General features: G+C 37.8%; 1 protein-coding gene across 1 annotated transcript; it reads right to left on the bottom strand.

Annotated features, from left to right (window-relative positions):
* Nucleotides 1–6316: 6316 nt before the first annotated feature.
* On the bottom strand, nt 6317–14651 carry r3hdm4 (R3H domain containing 4). Its single transcript, XM_079244603.1, has 8 exons — nt 14449–14651; nt 12277–12434; nt 12075–12196; nt 11869–11986; nt 11688–11773; nt 10855–10940; nt 9979–10034; nt 6317–8048 (listed from the first exon to the last, which is right to left on the bottom strand). The coding sequence occupies exons 1-8, from the start codon at nt 14487–14489 to the stop codon at nt 7945–7947; spliced, it is 771 nt and encodes a 256-aa protein (XP_079100729.1). The 5' UTR covers nt 14490–14651; the 3' UTR covers nt 6317–7944.
* Between the last annotated feature and the right edge of the window lie 1725 nt (nt 14652–16376).

Below are 16376 nucleotides of genomic sequence, written 5' to 3'. Positions count from 1 at the left end.
GTGAGGGTAGGCCTTTTAAGACCTGAACTTGATCGCCCTGCCATACGTTTCTAATCCACAGAGGGCCAATCACAACAGAAATGCCCCCCACCCCCAATCCCCCACACCGCTTGCTGCAGCAGTATTTCTCTCCTCTGGAAACCCTGGTGCAGATAGGCAGTGCCGGTCAGAGGAAGGATACCATATGCCAGATTGGACCAAACAGATTAGTGAGGCATTTTATTTTCCCCTAAGGTGATTGGTGCTCGGTGGGGTGCGGGTGTGATAAGGGCCACGAAATCTCCTGAGAGTGCCATGTTCTGCAATTTAGCAGCTGATACTTATATTTATCAACCACAACTTCAGGGTGCAGCATGTTGACATGGTAGATGGCTGCACAGCACTGTAACAGACATGTTGTAACCATACAGTCTATGGTTTTAACATAAACCTCTGAAAGTAAATATAAAAATAAAGCTTGTTGCCAGGCCTCCCTCTTTATTCTGTCTTTTATCAGTTTCTTTGTTTCAGTCAAAATGCTTATTACTGTAAGTATATCCTTTATTTTAGCTAAAGAAACAGCACAACACATAATTAATTACAGAGAAATAGATTTAAACTTAAAAAAGTGACTATTGTGACACTTCAAAATATTCTTACTTTCACCGTTTGTTTTCACCGTGGAAATCTGACGCCACACTTTCTTATGAAACCTGAAAATCCTCACTGACAACGGTTGTTATAATTGCTTTCAGAACATTCATGCTGAAGGTCATTAAGACAAAGAACTATACGTGGCTTTAAAACAAAACCTGCTTCCTGTGTCTGCGTTCCCAACCCCCAGTTCTTGGTGGAACTTTTAGCACCACAAACCAAATGCCAGGCAGCTTTTGGATGTGGCTGTGAGGTTTCTCAGCTTTGCTTGGCCAGGCTGACGCCCCTGACATAATACACTACAAGAACCTCTTGAACTCCGTTTGGGATGAAAGGTCTGCTGACCATTTTCATGTCAGCTGACGTACTATGGAGGGATACTCAACTTATTATTTACTTTGGATTTTCCCACCACCGCAGTGGTCCTCAAGGCAGTTTGGCTCATTGTAGCCATCCCTCACCAGACATGTTGGACTTGCATCTGGGATGTTTGGACTTGTCGTGATCTTAGCCAATAAAAGATGCCACCAGAATCTTGTTCACCTACTCCACCTTTGCTATGCACCTCCAAAATACATTTTAAGCATCCTTATCTGAATTAGGACTATTTTCATAACTAAAAAGTTGGATTTATATGATCTTTTCCATTTTCCCACCAGTATTTTAGCTTCTATGTCTGGAATATAGCTAAACTGAAATAAGTATGTGTTGACAATGTAGCTGAACATGGAAACCAGCATGAAAAAAGTACAGCTCCATAACTTTGAAGATGCTTTTTGTTGGGTGACAGGTAAAACTATCAGTGACATAAATGTAATATATTAAACTGTATCTTTTAAAAATGAAATTCTAAACTAAAATGTTATGATTGTGACCAAGTAGACTTTAATATTCTCTGGCCTGAATCGTGTTTTTAGACCCTTTCTGCGTCATTATTATGATTAACCCGTTTACTCCATGAATAAAGCGAACAGTCAACAAACATGCCTCGCGTTCATTCATAAGCACCTATAAGGCTCTGCTTTGACCCCTACAGATATAGACGGGCCAAACTTTCATTTCAGCCACACACACTGGCTTTATATCTAACTTCAAGGGCAATGTGATGTGCTGATGTTACACAATCTCGCAGTGGATGTTTAATGGCGCTGTAAAATGTTGCATTCGATTCAATACAGCAGGCGCTGGCGCAGAGAAGTACATTTCAAAGGGATTGTTGTGATTATACTTTACTTCTTAAATTTTTAACAGACAACCACACCGGTCCGTAAGAGGCTAAAGCAGTGGTTAACGCTGTAAATAATCCTCTTGTAAGGCTAACAGCAGAAGCTGGCCGAGTTGTGACTTTACGTTGGTAACGTTAGTTACGTTAGCGTACGTTGGTAACAGTTTTAGGTTGACAACTGAAAATCGAGTTAACGGTCAGAATTCGAACCTCAGCCGTTTCTACGGTGAACGCGAAGCCTAACGGCCTGACACGCGCTCGCGACTGATCTATAACTCCATATTCGGTTAAAATCGGTTCAAACTACCCATAAAACACGCTGTAAAAATCCTACATCGTGTCTTTTATATTTCACTATTTTATAAAGTGCCATTTCATTTTGCATAGGTTCACGTACGCTGACTCGCGGTGGTTAAATCCATCCGCTACCTTTGCAATAGGTTATTGATCAGGTAATTTGATAAAGTCGTATCGATTCTTTACAAAAAAAAAAAAAATAACTGCGCCCTATTATTGGAGAGTCGGAGAAGAAGGTAAAGAAAAACGAGGAAGCTCTTCAAATCGAGGTGATTAGAAAGTTAGTACGGTGCAAGTAAAGCAAAAGGGAAATATGGAGAAATGTTGACTTACCACATCGGCTTCCGTTCGATTTTCACACTCTTTGGAACCGGAAGAAACATTCCCGTTTTCCCCGTCTGTCTGAATCCCGAGTCTCCCCTCCCGATCAGAGAAAAAGGCACCAACACGATGAAAGGGAGACGTGGTTCGTGTGTTTATCGGATAAAAATGAAGTGGTTTCATGTGACTGCATGATATCCACGCATTCTGCTTTTCGCGTGTAGATTGTGTTTTCTGAGTTGGAGTGTCGCTCTGAGACACACAGAGCCGAGAGAGGCGTGGAGAGACTATCTGGCTTGCACGGTCACATCATTGGTTGACAAACAGCAATCAGATGCAAATTCCTAACCTCTGAATCAGCAGGGGCCGGGCCCCGGGCGCCCCCACCCCCAGCGGCGGGGGGGCGTCGGTAGGTGCGAGGGTGTGAGCTGCAAAACCGGGCTGAAAGAGGGGCAGAAAGCTGGCACTGCTGGTGCACACTTCAAACAAACTGTACATTTTATCTGCTTGCTGTATTTCACACATTAATAACGATTAATAAAAGGCAGAACGCGAAGTAAATAAACTCAGAAGTAAAAGGAAAAAAAAGAGAAGTAGTAGTCAGTATTTTTACACCCAACATAAATATTCTGCATTAGTACATATAGTACAGTATAAACAGGGACTGTCAGTACTTCCAAAACTGTAAGTTTTAATATTGTCTGGATCTACAGTTACGGTAACAAAAATTGACACCTTATATGTAAATAAAATAAGAAGGTGTTTTAATTGTGCTTGATTTGCTTTTCTCATTGTTTGTGTTTATGTTTTAAAGCCCAGGTCATCTGGTCCTCTTCCCTCCTTCATTATCTGTCACATTACAGCTGTAAAGCGTTACAAGCTTAACCAGCTTAATAACCAGCAGATTAACAGATACTGAAACTAGTCGTTTGCTGCAGAAGATATTTGTCACTTTCTATTTTTTAGTCCTCAAACGGATAATTCAAACTGAATTTAGAAGAAAAGAATATACAGGGTATCCATAAAGTTTCTTTAACATTTAAAAACTGTGTGACAAATACAAGTGATGACAAATATTAATCAGATTTCTCCCATGCACTCAGTAGAAGTCCAGTATTAGAATCACAGTCAACAGTAATAAAGATGGATGACATTCACCATCATGTCTCTTAATTTGTACAGAAGAAATTCATACATGGTGTTGGATAAAAGGAGGAGTGTACAACCTAGAGGAAAACGGATGTGAAGGTGTATAAAAAGCTACTAAAAAAAGACTTATTTATCTGCCCCTCCTTTTGTGATAATTTCCAGAGAATGATCTACTGATTTACTTTTTATTAAATTATTTATAGACACTTTATAAACACCCTGTATTTTCACAACAAAGGCCAGGAAAGGACATGAAACGATATTGATTTTATGGAGCTTGAAAATAGAAATACAAGTGCTTTAAACTATTTAAGTATAAACTTTCCATGCTTCCTTTAACTAAACTTTACCCAAATCGTTTAGCATTCACTGATTTTTTTCTTCCTTTAAAAAAAAATCATATTGAATCATTGAAAATGAAACCTATTATTGATAGAAAGTTATTTGTAGTTTGACTGTGGAACCGTCCCTGAAGGACTGTTTTTCTGTCAAAATTGTTAAAACATTTTCAATTTGATTTAACCACATCATCTTTTTTTAGTTACCGAGATAATCTGCAGGTTTATCGTAATTCATTAAATCAGATTAATTTAAAAAAATATATGTATGTGAGTGAGAAGCCAGCTGATTTGTTCTTAACAAACATTAATTATGAAGAGCAGAAGTTCAAAATGAATGAGTCAGAGTTAGATTCAGATAGATGAATAACATCAGACAGAAGATTATCTGATATTGTCTGACACAAACATGAACAAAACCGTGCAAATATTCACCTCTGCTGGAATTTAAGAACTTGAACAAACACGTATTTGTTATATACTTATATTCAAGTTATTTTGGCATCAAAGCTGATGAGAAATGCCAAAAACTCTAGCGTGAAAGACAATGACAGAACATAGAAATACATTTGAGAATGGAAGATTGCAAATAAACACGTCATATAAAAAGTCCTGGTATGTTCACTCACTTTAAGCCATGTGGTGAGAACTTTATATTTTGGTTGCAAGGGAAGGAAATAAGCCCTTCAGCTGCAGGTGAATAAACTCACAGCGAGTAAAAACTTTCCATCCTCATATCTAAACTGTTGACAGTTCCCAAAAGCCAGTCGGCCACATCTTTCATTTCAATTTCTGATATTTACAAAACCAATTCCCATGAATGCTGACTGCTCAGTTGCTGGCAGCAGCTGTTGGCTAAAATGAAGAGCTTGTGATATTTTAAAACAGAAAACCAATCCTCCATCTGCCCCATTAAATGAAACAGGATCTGGGATACACGTGGGTTCATTGGCTCTGTCACACGAGAGATTAAATTAAAATTAAATGGGCCTCTGTGGTGATGACAACTGCAATTTCACACTTGATACCAAAATAATTAAAGATGACTGATGCTTTTCAGCTGAAATGAACGTCTGCCAGGGTGTGGTCAGTACTGAAACTCACTGCTTTCATCGCCACAGTGACGCATGGTAGGTGAAAAAAAAAAAGCCTAAAAGCATGACATTTCAATTTTACAATTACACATATTGATTAAATGTTTATCATTTGAAGTTTTCACGATAAACAGTGATCATGTTTCATTTAGGCTGCTTAATGTTTGAGATAAAAATGAAGAAATTCCTCTGAATATTTACAATTTTTACAGCTTATTAAAATGTGAAAGCAAAACAACAGAAAACAAAAGGTTAAACAGTTTGAAGGGAACAAAATGCTGTGAGGTAATGTTACTTAAATTCTGCATTTATCAGCTCAAGTCACAATGTTGTCATACATATGTGTGATCCGTCCTTTATATTGAGATCATTTTGGCCTTTTTGCAGTCATGTGTCGTTCAGATTGTTCCCAAACTGCTTATTTTCATAAGTCTGCAGTGCAAACAAATGCTACTAACTGCAAACTCATCCAACCAGTTAACTTAATTTACATTATCTTGTTTTCAATCTGTGGTGAATCTTTGTGTCCTCTGAAAAAGAAGATTTTAAGGCAACAGATTTGTTATTTTTTAAACAGCAGAGTATGCAAAGTTATCACACTGGATAAAATGGTCTCATGCTGTTAGCTATCTCTGTATGATGATCAATTCTGATCTTTCTGATCAATACTGGTCTGAGTTTCCCTGTACGCCTGCCCCATCTAGTGGACAAAGTCAGAACATGCAAGCAATCGCATTCCCTAAAACAGGGCTGCATCGGCAACTCTGGTCCTCGAGGGCTGCAGTCCTCCAAGCGCGTTGCAGCAGGGAAACTCCAAACATTTGCATGACTGTGGCCTTAGAAGACCAAAGTTGCCCACCCCTGCCCAAAAACCTTACTTAAGAAAGACACAACTATTAATCTTGAATTTAAACCTTTTATAAATACTCATATATAAAAATACAACAGGAGCATCTCTGTTGACGTGTCCTCCTGGTGGGTTCTGATCACTTTTACTGTTCCCTCGTCAGCAACATTCACTGAATGACTAAAGGATAAGACATGGGTCCATAGTTAATATTAAGTACAAATAAAACATTGCACTTTAAAAAATCTTAACTGAGTAACAAATGTTTGTATCATTGATATTTTTCGCACTGGAATAAAATACTGACTGCAGAACTTTAAGATGTGAACCATTTCTCCACCAATTCTACACAAAGCTAAATGATTAAGGCTATTTGTTTAAAAAAAAAAAAAAAAAATGAGAGACGAGGAAAAACTCTTAAATTCTTTTAATTGTTGTGAAAATTATAAATACGCCCACCAAATATACATAAAGATGTTTCAGTACAGCGTATAAAGCTCTCAGACTATTAAGACTTTTACAATCCAGGTTTTGGCACACATCAATTAAATATTTACATCACAACTGTATTCAAAATGTTGACAGCACGGTGGCTGGGGGTGTCGGGGTGAAAATGATCCGGATGAGTTTCTTCCCATGCGAGCACACGGCACACAGAAAAACGACACGGTGAAATCACTACTCCACGTTCAGAGTGAGAAATTCAAAGCCTGAGAAGTTGGATATCCACACAATAAGTTTAAACACACAAACTTTGGTTGTTGACTGAACATGTCAACAGGTGAAGTTTTGTTACATTGCCAACAACAGTAAATATATTAAAAAAAAAAAAAAAATGTAGTTCATTTTTTTTTCTGTACATGAACCAGGATACATGTTCTCCAAAATCTGTTCAAGTACAAACGTAGAAACACCCGTACAGACAGACATAGAAACTGGTGTTTCTAAGGCAGAAGTGCTTTTCTGGGGTTGTCAATGTTACTATGGAGATGACGGCGGGCGTGTGCTACTGTACACACAGTACAGTAAATCCCCAAAATCATTTATTCTACTAGTTTATATCAAGTTGTAACTGAGCGTAAAACAGAGTAGGTGTGTGTACGTGTCCTTACATACATGGAAATGTACAGGCTGAACAGCTTTCATGTCATTTTCTTTAATCTTTGAGTATGACTGAAGCAACACTGATACCTTGTCTACACTGGTGTGTGTGTGTGTGTGTGTGTGTGGGTGTGTGGTGAAAGCAGCATCTTCCAGTAACTGCAAATCGTCAACAGAAATGCAGTGGTGTGTTCACAGGCAGTCGCACACACACACACATTTACAGACTTGCGCCTGAAGGCTTGTAACAGTGTTTCAGGCAGTAGCGGTGAAATCGTAACACTGTTAGTTGGTTTAGCTGTAAACATTGTTCGTCAAATGGAACGTAGGCCGTAACACGTTCAGTGTTGACCAGGTGTCAGAGTACCGGTCCAATGCAACGTTAAAGCGGAAATATACACAGACTGCCACAAAAAGCTAGACTTACTCCTAAAGCAATGATGAAAGACTTACTTTTCCACCTATGACGGGTGGCATGTTTGTGCATTCAGATTGATTCATGCTTCACACCTCACAAACGCTATAACTCTACAGGTGAGGCTTTCAGGCAGTGATGCGTTTGCTTGGAGAGCAGCGTTAGCACCGTTAGCTGAAGTGTTCGAGGATGGCGGAAAGAAGTGAGATCCAAATAAAAGCAGTCACTCTCAGAATGGCTCGCCAGCGCCAGACGTTCGCTCAGGTTGTGCAGAGTTGCATGCTAACTGCATCATATGAATGAGCCTACAGCTACCATGCTAACGTTTACTTTTACTTGTTACTGGATAAAATGAATGGAAAATTTACAACAGAAACTAACCGGATAAACAAGGAGGCATCTTTTTTTTTTAGCTCTGTATGCTGAGCCTCGAAGACATCTCAGGCTTTGTGTTGGGGCTGCACATCATATCTACATTTCACCGAGCTCCTGGCTGCAGGTTAACAGGGAAGTGGGTCCTGCTCTCAGCTCATTTGCTCCAGGTAAGCAGAGAGAAGAAGTCCGGGAGGCAGGAAATCCTCTTGTTTGTTTGTCACTTCAGTCTGACGTGAGCCGTTGGAGTTGGTGCCTGAAGGTCAAACACACAGACTTTGATCACTCTCATGTGACTCAAACACATTAGACTGGCTTGTAAGAGCAGCTAGGCTATGTAAACAAATTATGTTAACAGTAAAATGTATATACCATGTAATTTCAAATGGCCAGACTAGTAATATAACAGCAAAATGACCCAAAAATGACTCACTTCCTAATTCTCCCTTTGTTTTAACACAAAGAAGTACATATTAACATGCCTACATTTAATGAACTATTCTTTTGGAAGACAAATTATTAGTAATCGGACATTTTTTGAGAAAAATAAAATAAAAATATCAACAATATTTTGCACTATTTTAACACATACATTAAAACTTCAGAAATAATAGATAAATATGAAGAAAAAAAATTAAATCAGATATCTGGAACTGAGAAATACAGTTTTTCCACTTCAAAAAATAATCAAATCTTTATTTAACCAGACTAAAATCTTTTGCAAGGCCTGAAGAAGTACATTTAACAATAAATTACACAGATAATTTAGTAATGTAACTGTATTAGAGTAGAAATGATGTCATGTGAGCCACATAGTGATTGTTTTGATAATTGGTCACCACTATTCCGTCGTTTATTCAACTAATAACATGTAAAGTGTATCTCATGGCACCAGCAAGCAGCTGCTCTTGGATGATCATTAGATTCCAGCATGAAGTGTTATCTCGGTGATGTATCGACGAAAAATAAAGACAATTAAGATCAAATCTCCTTTAACAACTTCTAATGAACTTTGCAGCTTGTAGTAAAACAAGGAAAACAAAAGTAGACACTTGTATCAGTTTTTCTTTACTTCATGTGTCTGTGGCATCAGACAGCCATGTTTGTGCTACAAAGTCAAATAAGGACGACGCCTGAAACCAGTAATAAATTACCCACAAAAAATATGTTTTAACCCACTGTTGATGTTAATATTAGCAGCTGATGAACCAATTATCTTACAGATACTTTGTCAGAAACTGAATCAGTCGCAACGTGTTTCCTTTATAAGCTCGTGTGTCGCCGTTGTACGGCCAGGAAAGGAAAAGAGTTGAATTTTTATAAAATCCTGCCAAACTCCACTCCCAGCTCGCCATACTATTGTTTGGGCGTAACTTTTTGCTGACTCTGATCGCCACGACTGCACATGTCCGTCATGTATAGAAAGGCAGCGGAAAGTACAGCGGCAGTTTTTAGAGAAAAAACAGGCTTAAAAAATTTATTAGACGATTATTTAATAAGTTGTCGGCTAGTTTAATAGTCGATGACTGATCGACAAATCCTGGTGGCCCTGATGAACATACATTTCTACATATCTGTAGCAAATCGGACCACCTGAACCGACTCACCTCATCATACAAACAGGAGCTTCTACAGTTTTACAATTAAAAATAAAAAATACACCAGCCAATGGACAAATTAGGACTTTTATTTGGAAATTGCTGTTAATTTTTTATTATAGTTTTCCCATTTACCAAATTCATCCAATGGGATAGACAGGACCCTTTCGTGGGCTGCCTTCGGCCCCCCCATGGTTGTACATTTCACACAATTTATTTAAATGAAATTTAATTCAATTCAGCTTTATTTGTATGGCGCCCCTTCACCACAACGTTGTCACAGGACACTTTACATCCACATTATTTTTAGCCAATTCATACGTAGCCTATTAGAGAAACCAACTGATTGCATCGAGTCATGACTCCAATCCAATCCCCCATCCTGAGCATGCATGTGGCGACAGTGGGAAGGAAAAAACTCCCTTTAACAGGAAGAAAACCTCTTGCGATGGATGGTAGAAATAAAGATTGCAGGTAATATAGAGCATTTAATGTGGGAACTGCTGACCTGTCTGACACTGTGATCGTGTGTGTATGTGTATGTGTGTGTGTGTGTGTGTGTTTATGCTATACATAATTTTTACTTACTTGCAGAGACAAGGTTCATATACTGGCAGATGGCGTGAAGCAGCAGTCTCTCAAAACTAGTTTACAAAGACAAACGACAGAAGCATGACTTTCCCCTCCTCAGTCTCGTCTAGGCATCTACTATCAGCTCAAACATGGAGAATTAATTAGTTTTTGTCGTGACCCAGTTTCCCTACATAGATCAGTTAAGTTAGTTTGTCTGTCTGTTTGAGGCCAATTATCTGCCATTTCCTCACATCCTGTTCTCGCTCGCCTCCTACTACTGCAGGGACTCTACTGCTTTGTGCAGTTTTCATATAATCTAATATGAATCGGTTTTCCAGGTGGCCAAATAAAATTAAGCCCCATCGGTCTGAGTATTCAGGCTGCACTATTTGTGAAGTGCTCTGGACACAGAAGTGTGTTAACGCAATCTAAACAGCTGAGTTGGTGGGCTGTGCTATTTCAGGCACCGTTGAGATGTAAAAGGCAAACTAAGTCTGAGCAACATATTGATGGCTTTGAAGGCTATCTGGCGCCAAAGCGCTGCACATCTTTCACATTCATCATCAGCGAGACTGAAGGATGAAGGCTGATTATGAGCTGAAAAGCTTCTTTCAGTTTAGGTGCTGGATCCATTTCAGCAGGGTGAAAACTGCTATTTTCTAACAAATGTCAGCATTTTCTGATAAAGATAGATGAATAAATCAAATAAAATATATGATATATAAAGCTTTTTTTTTTTTTTAATTAAAGCAACAGCATCTCACTTTCAACACCAAAAGATGCTGAGGGCTGACTACGCCACCACAAAGACTTACCATTAAAATCCTCTTAAGAAAGTGAGTGCAGTGCTACTGAAGACCTGCAGATAGACAACAGAAACACGATTTCTACCTGCTGCTGAGGTTGGTGGTGTAAACTGAGCGAGGCTCGGCCCTGAAGAAGCTCAGAAGGCCTTCCTCAAGAACTTCCAAAGTTCCCTAAAAAATACAGAAAGGAAAAATAGACATTGATAGGAAGGTAAAAAGTTTAGTTTAGTTTATTTTAAACATGTAATGATCAAACAAATAATACATGAATGGACAGCCATAAATATTAAAAATTTACAATAAACATATCTGAAAAGAGCAGGAGGATGTACAAACTTATTTGATCCCATCCCTTCTTAATAAATCTATAATATTTTAATTATTTAGTTGCCCATCAATAGCAATACGAACTTCCTGAAAGTCATGATAACTCATTCTTCTTGTGTCCTTCCTCATCAACTACTGCTTATTGATTATCACAATGGCAAAATGTAGTTTTCAATTTTCTTTAGTTACTTGAAGCAGCAAATTCAGATGACATAAGACACAAGCTGATTTACTTCTTACAGCGGCTTTGTTCAATATGTCTGAAACACAACACCTGATACTGTCATCAGACCTGTTTGGCATAGGAGTGTGCCAGTGTCTACTAATCAGAATAAAACAGTCAACGTTGTGTTTAAGCAGTTATTTTATGAGATAACTTCCCCTGAAAATATTTTTCACAGCAAGAGGCTATATGGTTCATGATTATACATGTACTAGCCCACTTCTACAAGATTTACTGTACTGAGGTAATCTCTCAAGCGGTTATATATGTATGGACAGAAAAGTAAACGGCTGAAGTTTTAAATCAAGAGGTAACAGATGTGAACATTTCATAAACAGAGATATAAGAGGAAAAAAGGTTGCACCCACCATTGGTATTTGTTTCCTTCTCAGAGTCGCTTGAAGCCTGCGATCGATTCTTTGGAAGCAGTCCTGAGGAGTAAAGGCAGGATATACTGTGGAGAGGGGAGGGTCAGTCAGTGGTCTGAAACAAAGAGTAAACAAAAAAAAAAAAAAAAAAAAAAAAAAAAACATAAACTGAGACGCTCACCATTCCTTTGGTCTTTCAGGAGCTGATTGGCGGTTTTCCTTTTGGCGTCCTCCTGCTCCAACAGAGACAACAGCCTCTCCTGCTCTTCGCCAGAGCAGTTCATGAAGTCATTCCACGGCTAAAACAACAGCACAACAACAAATAACGCTCATGACTTGTGTCAAAAAATGAACCAAAGCTCTGGGATAGGTAAGCAAGACAAGTGCCTCTATGTAGTTTCCATTGGTGCAGGCTTCAGTGAAGATGGACGGGATGGCTGGGTTACTGCAAACCTCCAGATCGTCTTTGGAGCATTCATCCTTCTCCAGCAGATTGGCAAGAAAGCGTGCTGCAAGCCAAGCGACAGGATGACAGATGACAGCGCCGATATGAACAGATTTACTCGTTTATCAATAAAACAGAGCTTACTGTTCTCCTGGCGGCGGAGGCTCTTCTTGCCTTTGGCGCGGGGAGTGAGGTCAGAGTTGCGGATGGCTTGGTTGATGTAGAACTGCTTCTTTTTGGAAGGAGACACTCGTTTGGCAGGAGAGCAGGGCAGCGAGGCGCACTTGCGCTCCTCTATCAGGCTGAAAAAACAAAGGAAGACATATCTGATCAGTTTTAATTAAACAAATATTAATGGAAATGATCAACCTCTCATTTCCAATACATTTGACTTCCTGATGAGATTTAGAAAAGCAATACTTCCTCATGCAGTCGCATATTGCTCCTCTGCTGTGTCTATTTCTGGATTTCCTACGTACATAGAGACAAATACTTGGAAACCAATTATTTGACAGTGGTTTATCAAAACATGCCGACTTGACAACACATGCCAAGTAATCATCCATCTACAACATTAAAACCACAAATAAGAACATCACATATATAAATTCCTGATGATGATACTGTAGTTTAGCAGCTGCACATAGGGTCATCCGTAGATCAGACATGTATCTACTGAGTTTATAGGTTGAGAAAACTTTGGGTTTTTTTTAGGAAATCCAAAGTTTTCCTGCAATAAGCTGAATTAATTTGACATGTCATTGGTTTCAATGTTGAGGCTGGTAAGTGTTTAACAAGGTATTTCAGATTTATAACAACTTTTATGTCAATTTAAACTGAAGACAGATGTTTTCATAACCTATATTTTAATAACTGAGTAATAATGGTTTGTGCTTCTATCTAATGAATTTTCTTAAGATAACACTTACTACTGTGTTAGTAATATAAATGATACAAACAGCTTTGAAAAGCAGCTGAGCATGGATGGCTGAAGGGTTGTTATTCTCTTTTAGGCCTCTGGTTTATAACTGTGATTTAATTTAAAAGGATCACAGCAGAGAAAACTGAGCATCCCAGAGTAATTCCTGATCTGAGTCAGTGTGTGTGTGCGTGAACCAGAGGCACCATATGGGGCGATAAAGTTAGGAAGATTCGAAGGGCCCCACGACTTGATAGGGGCCCAAAAAGATGTACAAACTACATAAGAAAATCATTAAACCTTAACTAAAAATAAGGAATATTTTTTTCAAAAGTTGTAATAACATATAGCAGTAATATAAACTGATAAACCATTTATATTAAAATAACCTAGTTAGATATAGGCACTGTGATTTAACCCTTTAAAGGGCACTGAATGAAATACCTTCAAATGAGAAATTTTAACCTAAAATTGTCCTTTTGGTATGAACCAAGACCTCCAAAAAACAACGACAACAACAACAACAACAACAAAAAAAAAACAGTTTCATACTGAAAATGAATGAAAACGAAGGGATCACAAATAGTCACTTGCCCCTTAAAGGATTAAACACAGCCCTAGATCTTTACTATTCCCATGAAAAGTTATTTTTTGATCAGCTTGAAGCAACTGAAGCAAAAACAAAAATCTAAAATTTGCGATCACGTGGTGGGGTCTATGCCATTGTATAGGACCCAAAACTCCTGGCGACGCCCCTGGTGGGTGTTTTCTGCACAGACCAGTCTATGGTTTTTCTGCTTGTCTACTTCTCCAGCTGATGCCATTTTTAGCCTGAGTCCTGCAGGTTATTAGCATCATGCTAAACTTTAATCTCTATCCGGGCTTTTTAGGTTTAACCCAAATCTTTTTACGTCATTGAAACCCTTTGAAACAAGACCTGTAGAAAAACCCAATAAATTACAATTTAGATCAAATCCAAGGGTTGATGTTATGTCCGAAAACAAGTTGATTTATTTTCAGTGATGTGACCTTGGATTTTAATTAATTATACGGAAATAAAATGTTTAAAACTGCAATGCTTAATCTTCCAACAGAAATACAACATAATTATAGTGAGCTGATTTAAAGATTTCACTGCAACCTAAATTAACATGTTAACTAGCCAAATAGCTTGTAAATGGCTAACACCACTCGAGTTTTACTCCCACTACAAATCTCATAAGCTGAACAAATAAAACCACCAAGTCTGCAGGGTTGAATCAGTCTACTTTATCAAAGCTTCAGCTGACATCGACCCACATTATTGTCATAAAACTAGTTAGATGTTTACACTTTACTGAGCCGTAATTCTAGCTAAGGCCAACTAGCTAGCTCACATTACAATGATTTCCACTCACATATAATCCTGTTCTTCATTGTTATCTGTCAAAACGACCATCTTATTCAACTCCAACCAAATAGTAAGGCCCTGCCGATTGTATCTTTAAAGACTTTGTATGAAATGAGAGCTTGACCAAAAAGAAAAAAGTAAAAACAAGAGGTAAAACTGCGAAAGCGTCAGTTAAAAAATAAGTATCAAATTAGCAGCTAGCTGCTTAGCTGCTAGCTTGACAGTGACGAAAATAGAATCCTCCCATGAAGATAGGTGGTGTAAAAAAGAGAGAGCATTCACTCCGCCTCGAAAGCACAAACAGAATACGGTTAAAAAAAAAAGAAGTACGTTTTAAAAACGCTACATAATAACATTACACATTTGTTTTTTTTTAACCACATAGTTGTTATATTAACTTTTTTATGTTGCACAGTTGCAAAAGTGCCAACACCTTTTGAATGATTTATATCACTGTTTCCCAAATGGGGGTACGCGTACCCCTGGGGGTACTTCATGGCATTCGAGGGGGTACGTGAAATTTTTTAAATTTTGAATGTTTTCTTTAAAACATCCTTAAATAAAATAATATAAATGTAATATCATATAAATATTTAATATATTCCAATAAATGTATGTATACATTTATAAACTGAATTTACATACAGATTTAAACCATTTCATTCCTCAAAAAATCCCACATTCCGACTTGAATTGAACCCCACTGTCACCTTGACAACAAAAAACAATTGAGTCTTAGTTGAAGTGTATAGTAGAGATGTGCAAAACACAATTAAAGTTTAAAAGGCCAAACACAAATGATAAAATGCTGTATTTCTTTTTTTTTTTTTGTTTTTGTTTTTGTTTTTGTTTGTTTGTTTGGTTTTTTTTTTCTTTGTTTTTTTTTTTTTGTTTTAACAAAAGGTACTTTGCACTAGTTAGGGGGTACTTGGCTGAAAAAATATTTTACAAGGGGTACTGTGTTGCAAAAAGGTTGAGAACCGCTCATCTATATCTATATAAAATAGTTTAGTACGGAAGCCAAGAGGATCAAGACTCGTTCTTTTTGTAATTGTTTTATCGAGATAATGACGTCATTTTCTCACAATCTTAAGATAGCAAAAACAGTTTTCTTGTGGAAATAACATAATTTATCTTATCTTGAGAAAACAAGCTTGTTTTCTTGAGATAATAAGATGATTAAGGTGGGTTCAAAAGGTAAGTGTGTTGCACCTGATTCATTGATCAATATAGGCCCAATGACAGTTAAGTGGCTAAAGTCATGGAATATACATGTAATTCTGCAAAAGAGTAGCTGCGTTTCAATTACACTGTTTCGCAAAATTAAAGCGATATTTGTAAGTTTCGATAAACAATAGTTTGCGGGTTTAGCCATTAGCATCAAGTCTCGTAAAATCTCTTTCCTCTTGAGATTTGTACGCGTAAAAACCATAGGTAAAAACCTAACAACTTTAGCGATATATGAGCCTTTTTTTTCTCGAAATATAGGCATTTCAATTAGCGTTTCTTTTTTTTTTTTTAAATTGCAATAATTAGTTTCTGCCATAGACTCTTCATATACAGTCTATGGTTTCTGCGCAATTCTAGGTGTAATAGAAAGGCACTCACTGATTACTAAGACTAATAATGAGAGTGTTAGTGGTGTACTGGAAGCTGTACCGGTTTCCAGTCTAACTGGTGCAGGAATTAGGACCTATAACTGGTCCTTCATATGATAAATGCAGCAGTCTGTCGCTCAAGGAGCTTGCAGGGATTTTGGTGCTTAGATGGGGTGTATGGCAGTAAAGAAGGGGACTGTCCTTTATCATGGATGAGAGACAATTATCTTTTCTTTCCCAACAGTATGTAACATAACACATAAACAATAACGTTTATGTGTTATGTTAAAATAAATGCCATCTGAAAACTCTCAATTTTGGTGAGAGAAGCTGATTT

The sequence above is a fragment of the Telmatherina bonti genome, assembly GCF_933228915.1.
Source record: "Telmatherina bonti genome assembly, chromosome: 8".
NCBI classification, from domain to species: Eukaryota; Metazoa; Chordata; class Actinopteri; order Atheriniformes; family Telmatherinidae; genus Telmatherina; species Telmatherina bonti.
The sequence above is the reverse complement of the archived record's forward strand: the minus strand, read 5'-3'. Positions and strand labels throughout refer to the sequence as shown.